The 25,621-nt window shown below is 41.8% G+C and overlaps 2 protein-coding genes across 9 annotated transcripts in view; both read right to left on the bottom strand.

Annotated features, from left to right (window-relative positions):
• The window catches only part of VPS13D (vacuolar protein sorting 13 homolog D), a 97,712-nt gene extending 89,285 nt beyond the window's left edge, over positions 1 to 8,427 (bottom strand). For 7 of the 8 annotated variants that reach the window (XR_008440411.1, XM_053997293.1, XM_053997295.1 and 4 more), the window contains exons 1-11: positions 8,393 to 8,427; positions 5,855 to 6,023; positions 4,931 to 5,008; positions 4,511 to 4,701; positions 4,110 to 4,190; positions 3,660 to 3,776; positions 3,316 to 3,420; positions 2,816 to 2,986; positions 2,139 to 2,239; positions 1,519 to 1,687; positions 61 to 153 (exon numbers count right to left, since the gene is read on the bottom strand). Coding sequence is in view for 7 of the 8 variants with exons in the window: in XM_053997293.1 (XP_053853268.1) it covers positions 61 to 153; positions 1,519 to 1,687; positions 2,139 to 2,239; positions 2,816 to 2,986; positions 3,316 to 3,420; positions 3,660 to 3,776; positions 4,110 to 4,190; positions 4,511 to 4,701; positions 4,931 to 5,008; positions 5,855 to 5,951 (1,203 nt within the window). In the remaining variant the exon portion in view is untranslated. Of the gene's footprint in view, positions 1 to 60; positions 154 to 1,518; positions 1,688 to 2,138; positions 2,240 to 2,815; positions 2,987 to 3,315; positions 3,421 to 3,659; positions 3,777 to 4,109; positions 4,191 to 4,510; positions 4,702 to 4,930; positions 5,009 to 5,854; positions 6,024 to 8,392 lie in introns of those variants that run through there. The other variant, XM_053997300.1, reaches the window with a different exon arrangement.
• A 621-nt stretch (positions 8,428 to 9,048) lies between these two features.
• Positions 9,049 to 25,453, bottom strand: TNFRSF1B (TNF receptor superfamily member 1B). Its single transcript, XM_053997833.1, has 10 exons — positions 25,316 to 25,453; positions 19,970 to 20,072; positions 16,409 to 16,537; positions 15,101 to 15,250; positions 14,268 to 14,361; positions 13,998 to 14,185; positions 13,177 to 13,251; positions 12,586 to 12,623; positions 11,813 to 12,080; positions 9,049 to 11,271 (listed from the first exon to the last, which is right to left on the bottom strand). Exons 1-10 carry the CDS (start codon positions 25,451 to 25,453, stop codon positions 10,973 to 10,975), a joined length of 1,482 nt encoding a protein of 493 aa, XP_053853808.1. The 3' UTR covers positions 9,049 to 10,972.
• Between the last annotated feature and the right edge of the window lie 168 nt (positions 25,454 to 25,621).

Here is a 25,621-nt window from a genome sequence, read left to right as displayed (position 1 = left end):
AATACCTCAGATAATCACTTAAAGATTCCAAATATTACCCTGTACAGAGAATGTTCTCACCTCAGCTAAGTCATGAAATTTATTATGAACTATCTCATACAGAACCTTCAACTCCTCATAAGTCAGCTCATCCTCAATACGTTGCATTTCTGCCTGGAAAGAAAAAAAAAAGGTAAAGTACCTGCAATAAAGGAGTGCAGAATCTTGTTCAGAAACATGCCAAGTATCTCTGCACTGATTTAAGGACTTGCAGAAAAAACTATGATGGCATTAATGATCATATCCAAGTGCCCCAGCACATGAAAATTAATGAAAGTCATGTAGACAACTGTAACATTGACATTCCCCTGAATTATAAATAAAGCTTATTTGCATTGCAAAATACACTATTTTAGCACTGTAAAAAATTCGCAATTGTATCCTCTTATTACAAATAAGAAGCAAGAGTTGCAGCACAAAAATCAAAACAGGGTAAATAAAGTGATTTAACAGAATGCCTTGCTTAGCCAGGAGCAAAAAAAGCTTCTGTCTTGAGTAAAGAAGGTGGAGGAAATGAACTGGGTAAATTAGGACAATGTAGTATTCATAGTCAGTTACTCAGCTATGCTGTCTCCTTTGTACTGATTAACAAGCTGTTTGAGGGAACTGATGATTCACCCAAGTCTAAAAAAATCTGTCATGAAACAACACAGCAAAACACATTTTTCTAGTCCACTGCCATTACCCTTGTTACATTTCACAGCTCTGCTGAACACAATACATGCTCTATGAGACCTGGCTTTGCCAAGTACTATAAAAATTTTCTGTACATTAAGCTACTGTATTACAGTTCATACCCAATTAACAAAAGTAAGGATTACATACAACTTAAAAGTATCAATAGAATTCCTTTAATTCTTTAATACCGGTGTGGTACATGGTGCCCTGAACTGATTTGAAGAAAACGTCCCAATATACCTAAAGATAAAAAGCAGCTAATTACAGTTCATGGGGTTTTTTTCTTTCTGAAGCAGGTCATAGGTTCATTATTAGAGGCACTAAATTCTTCATCCTCAAATAAACTTGGAAAAACAAAAAAATAAACAACCCCAACTGTCAAATAGCCACCATTTTTCCCAATTATCTACCCAAGCATATGGGCAGACACACTTCTGGTATTTAAATACCTTTTGGATCTACAGAGAACATGAGTTAAGAAAGCATGTTACCAACTGTCACAGGCATTCTACAGCAGTTAATGCTATTTTTGGTGAACACTGGTTACAGGTCAAAAACCAGAAAGCTTTTTGCAGTGCAAAACAAAAGCACATGAACCTTGCAGCTCACACATCTCCCACAAGCCCAGGTCTCATCATTAAAATCTCTGCTGTGGTCAGCAGACAGTCAGTTCAGTGAAAACGGCCTGCAGTACAACTGAAAATGTTTCTTAACTTGTCCAGGTTTTAAATATGAAAAGATGAAACAAACCAGGTGGAAGATCATTAACCATCACTGTAGAAGAAACTCAAGTGTAAATACCTGGTCTGCAGCAGACAGTGGCTCCCCCTTCAGCTTGCTGTAGTACATGTCCGTGTAGGACACCGCGTCCCGGGCCCGATGCAGGGCAAATGCCCAGGTGGAACGTTGCCTCTGCTCCCTGATCTCCGAAAGATTTGCATTCAGGGCAAAGATCCACCATTCCCGGCAGCTGAAACAATTTTCAATTACTCTATTACCAGTATTTCATTAAAAATGAAGTGGCAAGTGCAAGTGCATGTCCAACTGGTGAAAAGTCCAGGAGACTCAGTGAAAAGCAGTGGGCCAGCAGCCAGGAAAAGCAGCAGCACAGATGGGCTGGTCCTACAGACTGTATAGGACAGAGCTCCCCAAGGTCCCACTGCTCCACTGGGATTTAGTCCAGCTGCCACATATCAGGCGTAGACAACAAAATTTAGAGTTACACAGACTGGATTGAAAGCTTCAGGTAGGGATAATTTTATATTTGAATTACGTCTGAATATTTTAAACTGATTTCTGAGGTAGGGAACAAAATATGAAAACTGAATCTCTAACACATGATTATTATGTACGTTTGTGTATTTTTCTCATTCTAGTTTTTCTAATATAGCTGACAACACCACATATAGAGATGTACTTACTTTTCTGTTACTGTAACCTTTGGTTTCCACTTCCTGTATTTAAGCTGTCGCTCCTTTCTAGCCAGTTCCTTTAAAAATCCTATGATCTGCTGATACTGCATCTTTTAATGAAACAAGACAGAGATCAGTGAGTGTTTTCCCAGGAAAAGAGGAGAGGAAAAAACCCAGCCAAAAACCCACCCACAGGTTTGGATAACTGGCGTCAATGGCCTGTACAAGGTGCAGAATTAAGATTAATGTTAATTCACAGTTTTGATCCCCAGTGTGACATATCTTCCCCCAGCCACTAGTAGTTCATGTGTGACATTCCATTTACAGCTTTATTTACAAATACACAGAATGAAATCTTCCATGTCAGGTTATCAACATAACATCAGCTGCTATTGTGCATTGTACAGACCAACTCCCACCAATATGCACCCTTCCTATTGTTACAATAATCAAACAACAATGTAATTATTTTTGCAGTAATCCATTTCAGTAAAATAAATAAGTAATTTTGAACACTTGACTTTAGAACAACTTATTATATATATCTCTTTGAGCTGCCTCTCAAACAAAATCTTTCAGAGAGTATTAATTTTATGCTACAATAACAGCATTTAAATTGTCACAAACACTGCCACAGTGTTATGATCTCTGTTCCAGTTACTGGCAGGTAAATGGCTGGTATTTACCTGGGAGAGCTTCAGGGGTATCGTCTCAAGCTGAATGTCACATTCCAGCCGCGGAGTATGCCGGGATCTTAAAGGCTCCTTAGAACAATTTCTCTTGAGAAGAGCAGAAGTGCAGACAGGCTCCATGATGTAATTATGATCACGACTTTCCATACTTCTGTCCATTGCTTCCTGGGGGTTACAAGCAAATTACTCTCTAAGAAATGAGTGTACAATAGTCATTAGGATGCATTGGTTTCATGTTCTAGAATGTACTTTATTAGCAGGCCAGTCCATTGGAAAGAACTTCTTGAACATGTTCTCTCTTCAGAAGTAAACCAAGCTACTTCACAGCCAGCCTTTGTGGGTTGCACATGTATCCTATCAATAAAGCATGAAACCATAGACTTCTCTTGCTCTTAGAAGACCAGATCCAATAAATTCTACATCAATCAAGACTGTAGTACAGAAAAGAGACTAACAATAATCTCTCTTTCATATGCAAAACCTCTTTCATGTACCTGTAGCTCACCAGGAGGCAGGTCACCCAGTAAAGTGCAACTAGTATCCCAATAAACACTGAAATCACCAACATCCATCTGTTTTTTCCGCATCAGCTTCTCCACCTGGAGTAGAAGAAGTGGAGTAAAGTCAAGCTCACACACCACATGCCATGTAGGTTTTAGTTTCTAGTTTTAGTATGTAGTTTCTATATACCAAACAAAAACCATGAAATGCACAGAGTCAATTTATTACAACAATCAAAAGATTTTTAAAATGCCGCATTTTTTTTTAATATTTGCTAGCACCCATAAAATGCAGCAATGCCATCTGAGATGCTCTTGTACACAAAAGCTGCACTTACTGGTTCAAACACTGCATTTTGCATTGAGACATTTTTGATGCAGATGCCAAATGCAAACGGCTGTGAGGGATTTGTGACACCATCTTCAAACCTCAAATGCACATCCTGGATTTTTAACTGGACAGAAAAAAACCATTACTAGAGATATACTATTTACATCATTATAGCAAACAGTAGTACTTTTCATTAATGCTGGAACAATTTAATATTTAATTTCTGCAATTTTCCAACAAATTTCTACTAGATATTTACCCTAGTAGGAACCCTATTCCTCATTTCTGATTTGTACTCCCTGGTTCTACCTTCTCCTCAGATACCAGCAGTCCCTGCCCTTCTCCCCATAAACGACCCACTTTCTCAACACACTGTACTTTTTTTTGCCATCCTACAATTATTCTCCATTTTAAAGGCAAATGTGTAACTGCCAACCACTCAAAAGCAAAGACTTACTTCAATGTTTTCTACAATTCTCGTGACTACAGATGCAGTAACTGAGTACCAGTAAGACTCCCCTTTCTGTTGTTGCTCTTTCTGAAAGAGGAAACAGGGATAAGCATTACTAACCACTGTAACAGCTGGTAAGGAGACAATGTACTTTGTTACACTGAAATCACTATTAACAGGGAGAAAGAAAAACTAAACAAGTTAATTTAAGATATTTATGTATCTCTGACATATATGGGACACAGGACATAATGGGGAGGGATGGTAGGACAGAAACTGCACTATGTCAGCATGTGGAAATCAAATTCTAACTCCATTTCATGTGCATTTGTTCTGTCTCTTGTTAGGAGACTTAAATACAATCCACCACAGAGGTTTCTTCATCATGAAACACAAGCGTGACTCACCTTCCATTTTTCTTCAAGTGCCAGCAGAAGGGCTTTCTTGTGTTCTCTTTCTTGCAACTTTTCCCTTTCCTCATCAAACTCTTCTCTTTTTTCTGGTGCACCAATTAAGTGCAGTTTTGAGACAGATATCACCCATGGATCCACATGTGGACGATAAAAAGGGATCTGTAGTGTTATTTTGCCAATGAAACCTGAATAAACGAAACAGAAACACTATCAGATTCCTGTGAAAGCTTATTTTATCAACCTTGAAAATCCCCAAAGAAAAAGTGGTATAAGAAACAAACAACCTAAAACAGAAATAACCTAAAAATCAGGCTACCTCATTTGTTCAAGCCTCTGACTCACAAGTCCTCTAAAACATGCAATACCTTCCTGTTTTTAAAAAATCTGTCCTGCACACACAAGCAAAATACAAACCTGCCTTTACTTCAAATGGTAATTCCAGCTCCTTTAAGGCATCTTTTTTTAGTGGCAAGTTTTCCAATTCAACAGCACCTATACAAAGCGGAAGAAAAAGACAAGTCTGCTAAACAAAACTATGTTAAAGAAAGCCAACTTGAACACTGTAAGCTCAAAACAACTGGCATTGGTTTATTAAAAAAATTAAATGGGATTTAATAAGAACAGCCAGCCTATCACTTCAGGTTGTGTTGAGATCACAATGGTTACTTAATACACTCGTTAATTTTCCAACGTCATGTGCTCAAACTATTTCATCATGTTGTCCAGAAGCAATCTTCTGTGGGGTTTTAGAACTGAACTTTGTTGTAGCCACAGATAAAACCTCTCCCTATTGTCTTTTCAAAAGAGATACTTATTTTCTTAGTATTGTGAAAAGCACACACAGAGAAGCCTTGGAGTATTACAAAACATTCTCACCAGAAGCAGCAGATAACAGCAGCAAAGGTTGAACAGAAAGCATTGATTTGAGGACTCTGTACAAAGTACAAAACTCGTGGATGCAGCATGACACAAACCAAACTACAGGGGAGTAACTATGAGCACTAAAAGGTAAGAGGCTGCAGGACACTTCCTGCCACAGTCCCTCAACAGGAAAGTGACTGAACAGTATCAAGAAAAAATGACATAAATTCAACATGCTAAGGTAGCTAAGCATACTTATTGGTTTAAGGGTGTTGATAAAGAGCAAAGAACGTAAGATCAGTTACTGTTCATTATAAAGTTCTAGTACCAAACTCTGTATTAAAAGGGTTTATATAGATATCAAACACAGTATTAAGTGATTATGTCTATTCCACCTTTCAGTTATCACAAAAAAATAACACTTTTCTAAATCACAATATGAAAACAGTACAGAAGATAACACAAAGCCTCCCTCACCCTTTAGAAGTGCCACTGAAAGTTGGTCTGTGTTCAGGTTATTGACATATTTGCCCAGGTAGGTGTTGAGGACCCAGGCTACCAATCCTTCCAACATGACTGTCCTAGAAGAAGGAAACTAATTCTTTTCTGTCATTGTTTGGATTTCTCTTCCATAATTAGTCTCAGTCTGAAAGAAAAAAACAATAAAATTATTGCCTGAAATATACACTCTCAGCCGAGCTGACATTGCTGTCACTTCAGTTCTTACTGACATCTATCTAATGAGAAGTAAAAGCACTAAGGTTGATTTCTACCTTAAAAAAGCTTTATCCTATGCCCTTTAAGTGTCCAATCAGCTTCATAGAGAGATTTGCACATTAAGTTCATCTTTCCATCCTTTTACTAACCAAAACATTGCTTTGTGGTGCAATAATCAACACAGAGAATCTACAATCCTCCTGCAGAAAAGGAAAGGACAAAATTCCATGTTGATCTGAAGTTTGCACTGGCTTCCTGGACCTCTGCTGCCAACATTTTCACCATGCTGGGTTTGGCAGCCAGGTCTGAAGTAGCAGCCTGAAGCCTACTGTATTTTTGTAGAATTCTTACACGACATCTGTGTGGCAACTCACCCTACTCAAATCCCTTTTTGGGAGAGCGTGTGTGTGGGAAGTAATCAGATACAAGCCCCAAAAATAGCTCATCAACAGTTACTGCAACAGGTTTTCGAAGTGGCAGCAGAGAGTACTGCACTGAAGAAAAAGCTACATGAGAGAAGCTGGTCACACTCCAGAATATTTCCCTTCACTCTTCTCCAGTTATTTCTGTTTCACTTCTGTGGTAATCAGGGCATGAAAATCCCAAAGTCCCTGTTCAACTTTTTCATCACTGAATTACAAAATTACTCATAGCTCCTGCAAGGGCAGGGTGAAGTCTGGTACAGTAAGGAAAAAAGCATGCAGGCCACTCCTTGAGATTAGAATGGAATAAATGTCTCGATTTTGTGTTTAAAACACTCTCCCAATCTCATATACATGCCTAAACAATTGAATTCTACAAAGCAGAAAAAGCAAGATACATCCTTTATTTACAGCTGACAATAGAAGGAAAAACAGCCTCAAGAGTCACATTTATATTTTAAACTAAGATTTAGGGTTTTCTCATAATGAGATTTGCTTGATTATATGCAGCCTCATTTAAACTTTCATTTCTTTCTTTAAAAGGCAGTGAAAATATTTAACTAATAGTTAAATTAAATAACCAGAATTAAGCAAGCAATGAAAGGCTTTTTCTAAAGGCTGAAATTGTGCTGTCCTGAAAAATGAAACAGAAAACAGCACAGAGAAGTTCGATTCAGCTCAGTCACATGACTTCACATAAAATGTGTTTTAACAGTTTTGCCTTTGCAAAATTTCTAAACAATTTTGAAAAACAATACTATTGTTCCACATAATAAAGACTAAGCATTTGTTCTCTTGGGCTACCGGCTTATATTATAGGTTTTTATTCTAATAAAAGTGACAAGAAATTCATGATCAAACAAAAGTATATAGAGTCATCTGTTACACTGTTATTAGAAAAAAAGTCAATAAAAAAAAAAAAAGGAATCTACAGGCGTTTGGAACCAAAGCAAAAACCTTAAAGAAACATTTAAGCACAGCAGAGATCAGCATCCCAGTGACTGAAAGCCTCTGGTGCATGAACCATGCCTGAGGTCACCCTAAGAACTGTAAATGAAGTACATCACATCGTTAGCCTCGTGGGACATATCTAACCATATACTAATCTTTCAAATGTTTTAAGGCTTTTATATTTTTAACTCTCCAGTGCACTGCTGTGCCCTGGGAAGAAAAATAAGGCATCTCTTTTCTATGACAATGTTTTAATTTCCTTAACACACACAGTACAAGAACTGTCAGGGTGAGAAGCAAAGCCCAAAGCAGGCCCTGGCTCAAAGCGAAAAAAAGGATGCAATTTTCCGCACGGGGACACAGAGCAGGCCCTGGAGCGGCGGGGCCAGGGCAGCGGCCGGACGGGCGGGGGGCTCTTCCAGCGCCCCGTCACCCAAAACCGCGAGGGAAGGAGCCTTCGGGCCAGCGCCGGGGACACGGGGCATGGGCAGCACAGAGCTGTGTGCTCGCACCGCGTGCCGGGGAGGAAGCGAAAGGTCACCTTGCCCGGCGGAGCGGGACGGACCCCGCGGGAGTCCCGGGCAGCGGGAGGCGGCGAACGGCCCGCGCCAGGCGGGGAGGCCCTGAGGGACCCCCAGGCCCCACCGCGAGGCTGAGACCCCCGCGCCCGGCGCGGCGCCGCACTCCGCGCCCCGCGGCGGGCGCCAGCACCGGGACGCACCGGGGACGCCCCTCGCCCACCCGCCCCGGGGCGGGGCGGGGCGCCGTGAGGGGCGTGCGGCAGGGAGGGGCCCCTCAGGCCGGACCCGAGGAGCGGGAGCGGCGGCTGACGCAGAAGGGAATGGCAGCGGGGCCGGGGGTGCCCCGAGTCCCCCCCGTGTCCCCCTGGGGCCACCTCGGGACCCCCCGAGCCGCCCGGACTCACCTGCGCTGCGGGCGGGGGGCGGCGGGGGGCGGCGGGCGCTGGCGGGGGTGCGCCCGAGTGCGGGAGCGCCGAGTGATCGATGGGGCGGCGGCACCGCCCCCTGCAGGCGGGGCCCGGGAACGCCCCTGGGGTGGGCCCGGCCTCCGCACCGCCCTCACGGAAATGGGCTCAAACAGGGCGGGTTTGGGGCCGGAACGCGCGGAGCCCTCACGGAAATGGGCTCAAACAGGGCGGGTTTGGGGCTGGAACGCGCGGAGCCCTCACGGAAATGGGCTCAAACAGGGCGGGTTTGGGGCCGGAACGCGCGGAGCCCTCACGGAAATGGGCTCAAACAGGGCGGGTTTGGGGCTGGAACGCGCGGAGCCCTCACGGAAATGGGCTCAAACAGGGCGGGTTTGGGGCCGGAACGCGCGGAGCCCTCACGGAAATGGGCTCAAACAGGGCGGGTTTAGGGCTGGAACGCGCGGGGCCCTCACGGAAATGGGCTCAAACAGGGCGGGTTTGGGGCGGGAACGCGCGGAGCCCTCACGGAAATGGGCTCAAACAGGGCGGGTTTGGGGCCCTGGGCCAGGCGGGCTGAAGAGAAGCAGCGGCTCCTCAGTCAGAACCTCACCCAGCGCGGTGGCTGCGGTAGGTAACCTCTGCAGTGAGAGCCACACGGGAAATCCGAGTTTTATTTAATAAAGAGCCCAGGAAACTTGAGAATACATGTATTTATAAAAATGTATGTTTTTCTTTTGGGATCTGTTTTTTGTTGTTTGGTTTTTTTTTTTTGTTTTCTTTTTAACTTTTTATATGCAAACGCAAGCTCATTTTTCCTACTTCAACATACAACTTGGCTTTTCTCTCTGTGACAGCTACTTAATATGAAAACTCAGTAAATTAACTACTGTAACAGGATCCTCCTTTTTAATATTTTTAAACGTCTTCAAAAATCTTCCTTTGCTGCTTCAATATGGCCCCAATAGTGGGAGCTGACAGAAGTATTACAGAGCAAGAGGTTCAAAGAGCTGTGAAAAATTAGGTTCTTGCCTAAATCCTTCAGTCCTGTAGTAGTTTCAGTGTGCCCATTTTCAAAGTCTTTCCTGAAAAATACCTTCAAGTGTAAGTTTAACACAGATTTGCAAAAAAACTTCTTCATAGTAGAACTACAGACCTGTTTGTCAGTTCCAGAAATAATTACAGCTTATATAATACCACAGCTTTTGTGGAAGTTTAAAATGTGTATTTTTAGCCTCTGAATACTCTTTTGTAGCAATGTTGTTCTAAAAGGTCCTTTTACATCTCAGGCCTCAGAAATAACCACTTGTCTGTCTTGAGATAGATTAGGCCAGTTCAGGGATCACAGAGTCCAACAGTGTTTTTATGGCATAAGCCAAGGGTTATGTGTCACTGTATGACTTCACTCCCATGGGATTCAGACTCTGGATTGCAGATCCTGGTTGAACACAGCCACCACAATTGACAGTTAAGTCCCAGATGTAAAATATAATTATGGGAAGTGGGTTCCTAAGTATTGGCTTCCAAACCACTTCATTCAAGGAGAACCTCCATTAATTTTCTGTAAGAGGTGGTTGGAGCTCCAGCATCATCAAGCAATGAAGGAGAACGGGATTTTCAGGTTCTGAGGTTTGAGTAAATTCCATTTATTACAGATGATACTCTGCCACCTGAGGGCAGTGGGCTATCTGGCAAAGAAAATCACAGGGATCTGCTCTAATAGTCACCGAACACAAGGAAAATATTTTGGATTTATGGTTAACCTCAAAAATGAGGTCAGGATTAATTGGGGAAACCCAATTACCTCAGCCAGGACACAGAGGTGACAAACTCCAGGGTTGTCAACAAAAGGAACTTCCTGATTCAAGACAACAACAGTTCAATCTAGGTTTTCCCTTCTAAAACAAAATCAACTATATACATGCAATGAAACGCTGTTGTTTAGACATAACAGTTGTAATTTTAGTTGTAAAAAACGCTTGTGTAAAAGATTTCACTTCCTGATATCCTATATGTACTTGAGAAATTTGGTCTGATAATCAGAAAAAAACAAACTGTAATAATAAAAGAAATATCCAGGAGGATGAGGGAAAGTATGACAACTAAGATACAGGATAGAAAACTGAATGCAATAGCTTTAAAATTCAAATCAAACAGATGATTCCTGAGCACTGAAAGAATAATAATTTAACTCCAGTCCCTTAGAAGTGCTGGTCACAGCCATGTTCTTGACACGTGGAAGACCTTGAATAAAAATCATCATCACAAGAAGTCTCAAGAGAAAACTTAATGGCATAAAGTTTGAAAAATATTCCTTTTCAAGTTTGATAAAGGTCCTCTTAGGCTATCACAGAAGAAAGGGAGGAGTTGGCCATTCAATTTTAAAAAGTTTCAATGCTTTTTCTTTTAAACTGCAAAGCAACAGAAGACACTAAAAACCTCAAAATCATCAGTGTCTATATTCACCTGAAATTTCAAATCTCTCTAAGAAAGCTACATTTACCATAATGTTTGTTTTATAAGACAAGAGGTTGTTCGATTAATTTTATCAGTCAATCAGCATATGATCTGTAATTTCCTTTAACTGGTTTTCATCCCAGCATCTTGAATACCCAGAGGAACCTTCTTTTCTTCTGGAAGTAAGTCTTGAAGTAAATTGTCCTCATTTTCCACTGCGATGTGAATTTCAGTTTCTTTGTTCAAGGCATTTTCTTCTTTTGAAAGGAGGGTTTCTTCCGCTGCTGGGGAATAACGGGAAGTGTGCCCAAAATCCCTGCTAGCTGGAGCAGTCTGCTCGGGGCACTGGGAGCTGCAGTCTGGTCTACAAAGTTTAACAATGCACGTCACATTCACCTGCGTTCCTCCGTTACCAGAATGTTCTGTCAAATAAACACAAAACACAGAAGAATGAAACCAGAACAGGGCAGTTGGATTCTTTATCCAGCTCTTTGACTAATTGTTCAAATAGACACTAAGTATCTTTTTGTTTCACTTAATTTAGTCAAGCCGGTTGAGTTGGTTCTGTAACATTTTGGTACCATAAAATCCACATATCTCCCCAGAAATAAAAAGGCTACCAAAATTAATGCAGAGACTTGGATTACAAACCATTTCTTGCCCATCTGTTGTCATTTCAAATGCTTTTGCCAGTGTTCTTTTGTAACTGCTCCCTTTGGCTTCTACTCCCACTCACAGGTAAGTGCCAACCACCTGATCCCCTAGCCTCTTGTTTCTCCACTGAGAAAACTCTTTACTGTCTCAGGATGGCAACTTAAAATAATCATTTTTTCTTTTCTAAAGTTACTAAATTTTCTCTCTGCTGAACATGACTCAGATGTTTTATCCTGCCATTTAAACTGCTAAAAAGACTCATAATTGATAAATTTCAAGAGGTTCTGGATCATTCAGAATCATTACTACCTGAACTCACAGAGCTGTGTCTGTCTCCACTCTGGAATTTAGGACCTTCAGGAGGTGAATGTTGCTGCTGAAATCCTCCTGGGTTTTTCTTTTCATAATTCTTTTTACTTATCGCACTGATGGTTGCAGATCCAGTTGGATTCAGGATACTACTGCTGGACCCAGAAGTTTCCAAGAGATGCTGTTGTTCCTGTTCAGAACTCCTGGAGTTCTGCAATTCTGTATCTCTGACTTTTTTGTCACACTGTTTTTCTGGAGGGGGAAAAGGCTGGAATATTTGCAGAGAAATGCAAAATGTTAATATTTTTTTTAAAAAAGCAACCCACTAGCAAAGAACTGGTCAGTATTTTGGCAGCTAAAGAAACCACTGATGATTGGAACTAGAGGAGCTTTAAGGTCCCTTCCAATCCAAGCCATTCTATAATTATTTTCATTTGCATAGTGAAGAGTGCAAGTAAAATCCATAACAGCTCATTAGGGGCTCAACAAAATGAACCTGCCTCCTGAAGGTACCCACAGCACTACTCTGATTATTAGGGACCAAAGTCTGTAAGATTTATTTATCAAAACCCCACTTGGGTTTTACTGCTGTTTTTAGCCTCACACAAAGTGAGGGTGGGACGTTATGTGGGATAGATAAGGTGCATCTTGCACCCTAGCTTGGGGACCAAACCACTCTGTTCTCTTGCTGCTGTGCAGTTTTCTTCTACTTGTAATTAGGTGAGAGTATAACTTTTAAAGAAATGGAAGAGATGGAAAGAGAGAACACTCACCAATTCTGCTTCTGTAGCTGCTGCAGAGTACACAAGGGCTGTCAGTGAGAAAAGACAGTTTATTAGCACCCAAACCTGTCCCATTTGCAACAGCTGCACCCTAAACTAGGCTGAGTGATCCCCTGCTCCTGGAATAAACTTCAAATGTACATTTATTACACACAGTTTGAAAACATTGAAACCTGTATTGTATTAATTTTCTGACTTAAATGTAATCAGGAAGCAAAGAGAAGCTTCTGCATTAATTCATCATTTTTCTTGTATAGTGTCAGTGAGAAAAGGTATGGATGACAATAAACCACGTTCATGTCTCTTTAATTATAGCACTTGAAATTGTCTAATATTTAAATGATGAAGTACCGAATTTTTAACAAGCTTCAGCAGAAGCACAACTGTTGCACAGTTGTCCAACTCCAAGGCTGTTGTGTGTTTAGATGATTACCTAAAATCTGAGGAACAAGACAGATTTGAAGAAAGCTGGCATCTTCTAAGACACTAATTTCAATCAACCACCAGGCTCAGGTTAATGGGAAATAAGGCGACACTTCGCAGTTTTTACAGATGTGCTTGTTTTCACTTCATGAATCTTACCTCTTTTTTTTGAGACTAAGCAATACCCCAAAATAGCAATTATCAAGACCAATAACAATGGCCCTGCAACTGCTCCTAAAAATAAATAAAAAGAAGAAATTACTTAGCAGGTTGATCTAACAAAGGATTGAATTAGAAAAAGGTAGTTTTGTAGTTTCTGTGCATGGCTACAAAAGCTAAATTTACAAGTATTGTGTATGTCTGACATTCACATTTGATGCCTCAACTGTCAGGCACCAAGGTCTCATTTCAGTCACCACCACTTCATAAAACTGAATTCTCCTCTCCTGAAAAGTGAGGACAGACTTTTGGCCTTGGTCACAAAAGGTATTTCTCCAGGCAAGCAAGAGTTTGTCACATACAAGGCCAAGTAGTTCAAAAATGCTCCTAAACATCTCTGCCTTCTGGATGGGCTGTGAACAGGAGAGAACACATCCCCACCTGGGAATGTTGTCAGGACCTTATGTCGCAGGAAAGGCTGACAGAAGACTCACAGACCTCTCACCAGCTCAGGTTTGCCTCAGTCCAGAATTTAAGATACAACCTTTTCTACCAGCTATAGCAGCAATTGTCAGGAAATGCCATGTATAACTTAGATTGGGTTTTTTTAGAAATATTTCCAGATTTACAAGGACCATAGAAAGCACTGGGGTAGTGCAGATGCACAGGTAAGAACACAGTTCACTACAAGCAGTGTCACATTAAATTAATTGAGCTCTTCTGAGGTTCTGTTTGGGTACAGGTTTTGGAAAGACACTGAGAACTAAATATAAACTTGGTTCCTGAGCAGACAAAGCAACTTTAAATGAGTTAAAGCTCACCAGTGATGTGGGACAGGTCAGGTACAGAGTTTAACGTGACAGGTCGAGTTATTATTTCAGGTTTGTGGGAAGCTGAGCTTTGGGTCAGAAGTAGGTTCAAAATGGTGTGAGGCAGAACTGTGGCTGTTCCTGAGTCATTGCAAACAGTGTCAATCCTGCTGTTCCCAGGAACAGCCACTGATTTACAACTGCAAGAGACAAAAAGAGAAGTTAGGAAAATCAGAAAACTCTGCACAGTTGAGGCTGCTGTTGGACAGAACACTGGCTCACATGGTATGGGGTGTGCAGCTGGTGTTGTAGGATTCCTCAGGGGAAAACGTGCCAGGAGGACAAGGTTTGCATTCTGTGTCTGTGCTGTCTGTCCCTTTAAACAAAGAGGAAAACTCCAGTTACTTATCTGGTGAGGAACAAGAATGAATAATCAGGGTCTGCAGGAGATCCCAGCAGTGATACAGAAGCAGTGCAAAAACACAGTCTGTAACTGTCACAGAAGATATTCACTTGACACACCCAACCCAAAGAGAAGATTAACCAGCTGTAAGTTTGGTGCCATTAAAACGTTCAAATGTGGTGCTGCAGACAAAGCTGAGCTTTTCACTGGACTGACTACCAAACTGTTGAGTTCTGCATCTTCTCAAAATGATTCCTATTTTTTTTTAATGTTCAGTGTTTTGAATATTTTAAAATTATTTATCATTTTGAGACAGATGTATTATCAGGGTGGTGGATTCCATCAACTAATAAAACCAGATCAATTCTGCAGGACAGCATAGAGTCATTATTTACTGTACCCAAAATTCCACCTGAAGCCCTTTTCCAAGGATTTAAGGAGTGATTAAGTGGTCTTGTATCTCAGTCACTTGTACAGAATAAATCACCCAGTAGAGCAAAACGAAGATTAAGTTGGATTGGGAACTTTATGATATATGTCAGTAAGAAATTGCAACATGTTGTCACTTTGGATATACCTCTGGAGAATACTCTTACTCTGGTTAGTGCCCACTTGCTAAGAATGTAAAAATAAACCCTAAAAGGAATGCACAACTGTAGGGAATTAGGCCAGAGTAAGTGTGCAGTAAGCAGAGTGTTCAAAATCAAATTACCTCTTCTGGACACCCGGTAACCTTTGCCGCATTTTTTATGTGTTCTACACAGTTCACAGTACTCATCTAGCTTGGAAACACAGTACTTGTGGGGTGGGCAGCTGCAGACTCTGTCCTGGGACCTAGTGCATGTTTGATTCTGTACAAGCCCTGGTTTTAAAACAAAAATAAAGCAAGATGTCATTGAAAACATTTAAAATCACAGCCTGCAATGTTTCAGGTGAACATGAGGTGATGTTCACATACAAGTGGGCTTGTATAGCACCATAAACCAAATGTGTTATATGCCCCAATGTCTACATTTTCAGAAGAGTTTTTTCTCTCTAGGCAAGGAGAAATTTGCACCTGCAGAGTGCACACTTAGAACTCTGTGCCTGCAGTTGTGTTACATTTTGTCATAACCCCAAACATGGCCATTTGTGTCACCACTGCCATACCTGGGGGCCACACTGAGATTTTCGTCTGTGCAGATCATGTCACTCTATTTAATGTGTTTGGAGATTTTACTACAAAGTAAATAAATTAACTACAATATTTTAATATTTTAATTTTTAATATTAATTACAATGTTTTAATATTTTGATCAGTTAATTACAATATTTTCATATTGTAATTAACCAGCTTTGTAAGATTATCTATTTAGATGAGACCAAAGGTCCTTTCAACTTAGACTGTATCCTTAAAACTTCTCAGTGAATCAAGTATATAATGTTCCACACCAATTTCCATTAGAAATGGTGGAGAACAGCATGACTGAGTTCATTAATGCAGGTGATCTATTAGCCCAAAATACAGGTGTTGGTACAATGTTCTACCTTAGGTACTGTTAAGCTGCTTCAGTGAACAGAACCAGTGTGCTCTCACTGACTGCTACTTTGCAAAATACATAAAATTAAGAGAGGAATATCACAACCCATGGTTGCTGTTGTCACTTCAGCAGACAAAATGAGAAATGACAGGATGTTGGAAATGTAATTATCCATTTACCCGTGTCCAGGTCATTAAGGTCTCTTGATGGGATGTTATAAACAGGAACTTATTCTACTGATGGCATTTGGAAGATTTTATTGATGTAGTGCCTTAGATTTTAATAATATAAGATTGGTGTCTCATTTTTAGGACTTAAGAAGAAAAAGGGCCAGGGCTCCCTGCAAGCCTTTTCCTTGATTCCTATCCCTAAATCTTACACATTCCAAAAGCGTGAGGACTACACAAGTGATTGACAAAATCTCCTGGGTTTCTTAGGAGAAAAGACAAGGTTAAACCAAGCCCAGTTTTTAGCAAGCCTCTTTACTAATCCAAGCTTACCTTTCCTGCAGGGTGGTGAGCAGGCAAAGCACTGTGGAGAATGATTCCAGATCGCTGTGTAAGTTTTAGGTCTGCAGGGGCTGCACTTGGTGTCCACGGTGTGACTGCAGCTCCCTGTCCTATACTGACCTATTAAAAGAAAAATAACCCAAACGAAAACAGAGAAAACATCTCACTGGAAAAGATCACTAGGAATTAAGTCTCATTCTGAGCTGTAGAATCCTTTCCCTTCACTGACATTATCAGATTGGTATTGTACACCATACATTGATGTAGAGGACTGCGTGTCTCTACAGGGAAAGTCTGATTTATGTCCACCCATGTTTGACCCCTTTTCCTACATTCAGTTCAGTGGATTCCAGACACATTCAAAACAAAGCAGCCTCAATCCTGAACAAAACCCCTCAGCACATATTTAGGTGCAGCTACCACAATACATAAACCAAACATTTTACCTTCGCAGAAGCTGTTTTGTGGTGAACACGTGGAGGTGTTTCACAGCCTCAGGCACACACCAGAATGATGCGCCTGAGTGAGACCCTTACTGCTATTACAGGCTGTGAGTGGAGAGGGCAAGATCAAGTAACATCACAAACAGGCCTGAATTAGAACTTCACCACTTGTCACTATGGAAGGGACACGAGCCCTCTGTTTCTCCCTCACCTCTCCAGCCAGCCCCAACACAGCCAAGCAGGGAGTTTCTGAAACTACTGGCCGTGGAGGCCAATGGGCCAACAGGGAAAGAGTCCACAACACTCCCCTGGAGGGAAAACCCCTAAGGCCTTAACCTCCCTTGTTATGGCCAGGAAAAAGGCTTCTCCCAGCATGTCCTCCTGTAACAAACAAATTCTATGTATCCCATTGGTCCTTCCCCCTCGCTCCAGCCCTGTGCCCTGAGCCCATTTGTCCTGGTGCTCTACCCCACTCCTTGCTTTCCCCATATAAGCCTGTACCCTCTGACCATCTGGAGCTCTCTCCCCTCCATCGAGAGGGTGAGAGTCTCCTCATCCCTAGACCCCTTCATGGCAGAAGCCTAATAAAGACTCTCCGTGGAACCCCACACAGGAACTCCGTCCCTCCTCCTGCCTCACCGAACACACAAAGAGCTGAAGTCACACGGCGAGAGTGCAGAGGTGCCCGTGCCACCAGGGTGTCCTCCTAAGGACACTTCTCCAGGAGGGTCTGCCTGTGCCACCAGGACACCCTCCTAAGGACACTTCTCCAGGAGGATCTGCCTGTGCCACCAGGACGTCCTCCTAAGGACACTTCTCCAGGAGGATCTGCCTGTGCCACCAGGACATCCTCCTAAGGACACTTCTCCAGGAGGGTCTGCCCGTGCCACCAGGACATCCTCCTAAGGACACTTCTCCAGGAGGGTCTGCCTGTGCCACCAGGACATCCTCCTAAGGACACTTCTCCAGGAGGGTCGTGGCACTCGGACCAGCACCCATTTCCCGCCGTGACAACTGGCATTCCAGACAAAGTCAAAAGCCATCACAGGTGGTTTTGATTTACTAAAATATGCATATCGATCTAATATCGATATCCAACTGAGACGGACAAAAACTCTCTAACAGTTTAGAGTTAGAAAGTGTGTGTTTATTACAATGGCCAGGCAGCACGTGGGATGACTCCCTAATGTGCATTGCAAAAACCACAGGTCTTACAAAGCCCTTTTATTTACAGAAGTCTTGAATACACAAAATAGGAATGCATATTCATATCCCTGTCACTCCCTCTGCTCCCTTAGTGTGCTAATTGGCAAAAAGGCTATTAAGCATGCATAGTTTTGTTCCCTGAAATGTGTCAGGGGTCCGTTTTGGGGGAGGGGTCTCCAAAATGAGGAAGTAAAATAAGTCCTCCTCGTTCTGACCTTTCTACCTTTCCCATGCATATGTGACAAATGAATTCTTGTAGTTTTCCTGTGTTCAGTAGATTCCTCAAGTATGGGAAGTCTGCAACTGTTTTTGTGTCCCTGAAATCTGTTTATTACATTCTGTTTTTCATGATAAGCACAGCTACCCAAACATAAAGTTGACAAGTGATGAGTTACAAGATCCTGGATATCTTATCTAAGATCCGGCTACTGTTAACTGTGAACAAAGTCTATTTATCTACTTCTGCTAACTCAGCACCCTCTAATTTAACTATCATCTTAGCTTTCCTGAAAGTCTTAATTCTTCAAAATTAATGTCTCAGTTTCTCCAAAGCTTCTCACCACCAACAGAGTTTGTACTATTTCTCACATTTAGTACAGTGGTGGGAGCATGTAAATATGAGTTTCAACATATTAATTTTGGAGAAAACACCTCAATTGCCATTTCCCTTTCATGTGAAAGGAGAAAGAAGATAAAAGTCAATGTCTCATATCCTTTACAAAAATATCCTGGAAAACATACTCAGGAAGCAGGAATAACACTGAAAATTTGTTAGAGGCGCTTGGAGAATCTGTTTTTCAAAAGAAGAGGCCCTGTAGGTGAGCCAAATTAACTCTTTCCAAAGACTTTGTTTTTCCCTGTATTTAATTAAAGCTTTACATTCTGCATCCTACATGCTGCTAATGATCTAGGCTGATTCACTGAACACAACATAACACAACTGAAAAGTTTTACTTATGAATTACCATCTTTCATCTGTCATGAACAAAGGAAGTTTGACAGATCTAGCTAGATAACTTCAGTTAATTCAAGAAACTGCAGCTGTTTCAGTAAATACTGATTTCCTGTTTAAACTTGCGGATCTGACAGACACTCAGCATTTATGGAGACAAATTTTCTTTGCTCAGCATGTTCATTGCTCAAAGAAAAAAAGGGCTTTTTTTTTTTTTTTTTTTTTGTTTTTTGTTTTTTTTTTTTTTTTTGCTGTATCTAATATTATAGTTGCAACTTGTTGCAAAAACTCTGCTACCAAAATCTCCAAAGAACATTACCATCCCTCCACAAAAAACAATCCCAAAACCCGCAGACAATGACTTTGGCTAACTACAGGTCACTTATAATCACCCCTGGAGTGTAAGACAGCTCAGAGCAGACAGTGTCTGCAGTGTCTGATTTACAATAAAAGACAACAACTCGCTTAATGAGCAATGAGAGATTGACCTATCCAATGGAAAGCCCCTTAGATAAGTGACATTATCATAGCACAGAAACCAAGCTTTACTTCATGCCCCGTTTTACAATATATAATTTTATTAGTGGGCTTGGGTCTGTGTTGCCTAATTTTTGTAATTCCCTTAGTGAGCTGTTGCTTCCCCTCCAATGTTGACTAAAATTACTTTAATTACTTTCATGAAAACCTCATGCAGAGCTGTGCTTACACAAGCTCAGAACCTACCTCCTGGTAAGCCCCAGCCCAGTTAAGCTTGTAGGGGAATTCCAGTTCTGATGGACAACGTGCCTCTTTTGCAGGTGTTTTTCAGTCATAGTGTTTTGTTGTCTTTGTTGAGGAAGAATGCATTAAACAGCAAAAATCTGATGCACATTACATGTATAAGTAATCAAAATACACCTGAATACTGAGTGAATTTGGCTGTGTAAAGTAACAGTTTGAATTATAACTTACCTGGAGGGCACTGGCTGCAGCATTTATTAAGTTCTTCATCATAGAATTCAGTGCTGGGATTGTTGCATTGTGCAAACTGTGGCGTGTAAGGTAATGAATATTCCTAGGAGAAATCAAGGGGAAGTCATGAGTCACAAGTCCATTCTGAGCCCGAATTAGAGACTCAAAAGAGTCTAATTGCAATTACAAGCACCTTCCTTTCCAAGGCACCAATGTAGCTCCAGTGAAGCAGAACACAGCAGATGCCAAGAGGCTGCAGGGCAATGAACAGCTAATGAGCTGCGTGTGACTGTTTTGAGGTTCCTTTGTTTTCCAAAGATCCACCACCACAAACAAAGTGATTTCTCCAGGTTTTAGGTCCAAAAGAGTGCAGTGGAACTATGGGATTAGCATCATATCTGGTTATTGCTGTATCCCCCAAACCAAAGGGCTGAGTGCCTTATCCTCAGCTGCCATGGCTCAAACAACACCTGACAAAACACCAGAGAAACCTGAATTCCCACCTGTGGGTTTGTGGGAGAAACATTTACTGTAAAGTGGCTCAAAAACTTCAGTCAATCTTTCAAAAGAAAAGGGGAAAAGGCTTTTATCTTTCCAGATACTCTGTAATTCCTTCCTGAGCAAGAAAGGCATTGAGGTTTTGAAAATGATGTCTCCAAAAACTGCACTGCTGCTTCTGAGAAGCAGCACCTTTGCAGAAGGTGCAGACAAATATGCAGGTTAAATGCATTAGAGACAATCATGAAATACAGGGTGCCTAATTTCAGCTCACACTGATCAGCACAGCTCAATGACTTCAATGAACAAGTGTCAAATTATTTGATGACTTACTGACTATTTTCAAAGGGAAAAATACACTCAGTTAAGCAAGGCTCCTGTTAGGTAGGACAAGCGTAGGAGTTTCCTGCTAGACCAAAAAGGCACTGTTAAAAAAGGATGTGACACTGCTCAGCTTTAAGGCATCATTGCAGTCTGAAGAGATTGCTCCATGCATAATCTACACACATTTAGAGGAATCATTACTAAAACAAGGAATCAAAACAGGAACAAAATCTTGGGAGGCCGGTAATGAAAATATCCTTCCGCCTTACTGAAAAACGTGTTGAGTATCTAGGGTGTCTTCACATTACTGACAAAGGAGATTAATGTTTCCCACCCTCAGCAACTGCTTAAAGGGAATTCAGCATTTTCTTATGCAGCTCATTGAAATATTCTACCTCTTATTTAGCTGTGATCAGAAACAGGATTTTGTCAACCTACTCAATGGTCAGTGTCAAAAAAACCTTTTCCTGAGAACGTGAAGGCAGAGAAAAGTCTTCTTGGGTTTAGATATCATAGGATGGACAATGATAAAACTTGATAAAACCTGTTTGCAAACTTGAGCTAACACTAAAATTTGATGAAGGAGAAAAGGGCTCTGCTCTCATCAAAAGTATTTTTCATTAAGTTACTCTTTTATTAGAAGAGGAAAGATCAAGTGTTATCATCCCATTTTTGTAGCCACTATGATCAACTTCATTAAAACAAGCAGTTGAGAGCCTTTTCAAAACATAAGGCTTCACTGCAAGAGCAGACGGGGGAAAAAAAGGAGAAATACAATAAACCACATCACAAATTACCCTGCTGGTGAGGCTTCCTGGCAAAAAAAAAAAAAAAAAAAAAAAAAGAAAAAAAAAAAAGTTCTTATCTCATGCTCTTCCCTGTCTGTTGTAAATCCTGCCCTGTGAGCTAGAGAGACAGGAAAACCTGTTGGTTGCTGGGTTCACACCTGTTTCTCTGAAGCTGTGCTTGGAAGGATCTCTCTACTGTCTGATACAATCTCCCTGAAATTTTATCTGATGAGCTGTGGCTCTCAGTGGCTTATAACTGACAATTTCTTCCCAAATGTCCTCAAAGAACATTGTGGGAAATGAAAAGGGAGTTGTGACTGGCTTAGACACAATTCACACACACAGAGCCACGCACACGTGCTCAGCTTGGTTTACCCTGGAAGGATTCCATTCATTTAGTAGATCCCAATTTTCTAGCAATGTCACCAATCCTAAAGTCTGAGTTGGGCCATATAAGATTTCTGTCTGGCATCCAGATGCATTGGCTACTTTGGACTGAAAGACTGATTAGTAGAGGCCAGATTCCATTTCACAATCTTTGCATTTTGCTAGTGTTTGTATCGCTCACAAATCCTTATTTTACCCTGTTGTTACTGTGATTCAGTGTCCTACCAGCAGATTGTGTGAAGGGAAACTAACCTGATGCTGCACATTTTGCATTACAGGCTCAGAACTTCTCAGTTTAGGTAGCAGGCTCTAATGGCAGCTGATTTAAAAGAAATTTATAAGGACAAAATTAAGACTTTGGAAGACTTAATTTAATTTAACAGGTACAAGAAGAAATAAAATGCCTCATCTGTCTATCAGTAGAGGCACAAACATTCTTAAACATGAAATTTAGTCTAGCTCTATGCACATCAAATTAATCAATATATTTTGGCATAGAAATGAGTAAACTATGTTTTCCTTTGACTTCATAACTCACTAGGGAGATTTCTGCAATGCCTCTACATCAAGCAATAACTAAGATGTTACATACACAGAGTCAGTGACTCCAGACTCTCTGGAGTTCCTGCATTGTTTGGATCATTTTCCTGTTTGTACTACAGAGATTACTGCACAGGTGACCTAATTTGTCCCTGGAGAGGAGTGGGCTAACAGTAATCTCCACACCAACTGAAAGGACTTTATGTGTAATTAAATTTAAGTATCTTAAATAATAAAAATAAAACATGTTAATATAATGGACGAATCTATAGAAATCCATTCATATAACACTCATTTTCACTCAAGGCCATTTAAACAAAGATACTTAAGCATATATTTTAATCCTAATTCACATGTCTACATTTCTATTGATCTCCTTTTCATACATTTACAAACTTAAGCTGTCAGTCAGAGGAGTCTGAAGAGGAACTGCATTTGTGTACAATGTTCTTCACGCATGTGAAACCACAATGAAGTCACTGAGGTCTCTGTCGTAAAATCTGTTTCTATGGAAAGGACTTGAGATACAGAGACACTATTTGCTGAGCTACCAGACCTACTGGAGGCAGGAAAAAACAGAATTCTGTCTAAAATATTTAAACTTCTCATTTAAAAAAAAGTTCTGTTGAAGTTTAGTTACCAGATAACAGCGTCGCCCAAATCAGCTGGAGTTGTATCAGGCTGTACCAACTTTACTCAAACTATAAAGTTTCTTTCAAAGCTGCTGTGCTGCACATCTCTCAAAGATTACAGTCCATTATGTGAATTATTCTCCCATCCTATATTGCACTTTACTTCTGTAAAGCAGGAGTCCTTGCACAGCCACAACCAACAGTGTGAATTTACAGTTTGACATTTTCCCTCCTTGAGAAATCAGCGTCTCTTTGCTAACTGCCAGGAATTCTGCTTCATTGCCACTCACCACCAGAATATGAAAACATCTTCCCAGAATGAGAAAGCAGGGGGTGCACAGAATATGGAAGCTGTTCATAACATGCAAAAATTATAGAAGTCCAAGTTTGTAGGAAGACAAGGTATATTTTACTACATAATTTGGAAAGACAAATTTCACCAGTTCTTCTCTTTGAGAACTTTAGGCTATTACTGATAAGCTTGGTGATTCAGTTGTTCAAAATGGCAAAAATAATGTTCAGTTCCTGTGTCTAACACAGGGCCTGGGGCTGGGAACTTTCAGAGACTTCCATATGAATGAGAAAAAACCCAAGAAGTAGTGCCACTCAAGAGCTATTGCTTTGCCAGTTTGTCTCCCTCAAAAATAAAGTTTTCTTTAACAAATCACTGTTAAAAATTTATATAACAGGTGTGGGTTTTTTTCCAGCTCTGTGGTGTGGTATTACCAAAACTACTGTATTTGTTTTTCTAACATTACATATAACCTTTTCCTTATTTTGCCACAGTGCAAAAAGTGATGCTGAAAGTTTCTGTCATTATTTCCGTCATTATGTTTCAGTCATATTTAGAGTGAGGGGAGAGCTAATTCCATTTGAACCAAAGTCCCTTGCTCAGCACGAAACATGACAAACTTAAATTCTGGTGATAAGTTCTGCTACAATTCTGAGACTGTCCCTTCTCTATCTGCTTTATCCTATCCACTGCAAGCTGTCCAGTAAATCAGGTTCAAAACACTCTCACCTTAAAACCAGAGCTGAATTAAAAAATAGTGAGAAACAGTTAAAATAATTATTTGAATATATTATCAGTTCACTGTAGCACCCCATACCCCTTAAAAGACCACTGTGCAATTCCAGGTTCAATACACATTCTGACATCCTCACCTGATTTCACTGAACCTTTGTCTTATCCAGCCTAAATTCCTATGATTAAATAAACACGTAAATAACATAAATATCCCAGTGACCTGGACATCTCAGCAACATTTCCATATTTATCTTCACAATCCTGAACATTTTAAAACCAGACAGAAAAGTGCTATCAATAGACCAGTACAGAAAACACTGAGTCGAAGGCAAACGGATCCCACTGAGCTCTTTGGCTGACACAATTACAAACCCTCGCTGCCAAGCAGTGCTGCAGCTGGATATGGAGCAGGACAGCCACGGCTGCAATGAAGGGGAACAGCAACAGCTGCAGCACATCAGATCTTCGCTGCAAGTTAAAAGGATTTTCTGTTTAAATAGGGAAGAGTTCTAGGGAACCAACGGAGCACAACAAGTTCTTCCTGTGTAAACAATGTAATATAGGTATGGGTTTACACTCTGCATTTGCCAGGATGCTCACCACATTACAAACATTCAAATAATCCTGCAAAATCAACGTATTTCCGATGAAAATCCAGGAAAAATTATGAGTCATTCCTCTGGGAAGCCAAGAAGCAACAACAAAATAGACAAAAGCTGAGCTTTGAAGTTCTAAGAGCGAGATTGCGGTAGAGATCACGGTGAATCCAGCCCAAGCCCGGGGGCACAGAGGTGACAAGGGACAGACAGGCGACGAGGGACAGGTGACGAGGGACAGGTGACGAGGGACAGGTGACAAGGGAAGACAGGCGACAAGGGGCAGGAGACAAGGGACAGACAGGCGACAAGGGACAGGTGACAAGGGAAGACAGGCGACAAGGGGCAGGTGACAAGGGATAGACAGGCGACAAGGGGCGGACAGGTGACAAATGGACCGCACACACAGCCGTGAGACGCTGCCCGCTCGCCGCGCACCTCCAGAGCGGCATCACCGGGCGATGCCCGCCCGCGTTTCCCCCGCTGCGCTCCCGCTTTGCGGCGCTCCCAGCACCCCTGGAGCAGCGCCCGTGCCCCCGCCCGGCCCCGCTCACCCGCCCGGCCGCGGCGCCGATCAGCGCCGGCAGCAGCGCCGGGATCAACGCCGGGATCGGCCCCAGGAGCAGCGCCGGGATCAGCACCGGGATCAGCGCCGGGAGCAGCGCCGGGAGCAGCGCCCAGCGCGGCCCCATCGCCGCCGGGTGCGGGGCGGGTCCGGCCCCCGCGGGCGCCGCCCCGGGCCGGCCGCGCTGCGGCGGATGCGGCTCCCGGCGCCCGCACAGCGGAGCTGCTCGCTCGGGGCTCCCGGCCTGCGTGGGTCTCTTCAGCCCCATTCAGAGAACACCGAGCTGGATCATCGA

The sequence above is a fragment of the Vidua macroura genome, chromosome 23 (assembly GCF_024509145.1).
Source record: "Vidua macroura isolate BioBank_ID:100142 chromosome 23, ASM2450914v1, whole genome shotgun sequence".
NCBI classification, from domain to species: Eukaryota; Metazoa; Chordata; class Aves; order Passeriformes; family Viduidae; genus Vidua; species Vidua macroura.
Note: the sequence above shows the minus strand (reverse complement) of the source record. Positions and strands in the feature narration are given on the sequence as shown.

Bases quoted from the DNA above. Each gene is read 5' to 3' on its own strand.
- TNFRSF1B (XM_053997833.1), bottom strand. From the start codon at position 25,453: ATGGGGCCGCGCTGGGCGCTGCTCCCGGCGCTGCTCCCGGCGCTGATC. The intron at 15,251-16,408 runs GTAAGCTTGGAT...TTTTAAAACCAG, and splicing joins CTCACCACCCTGCAGGAAAG to GGCTTGTACAGAATCAAACA. The intron at 12,624-13,176 runs GTAAGATTCATG...TCTCACTGACAG, and splicing joins CTTAGTCTCAAAAAAAAGAG to CCCTTGTGTACTCTGCAGCA.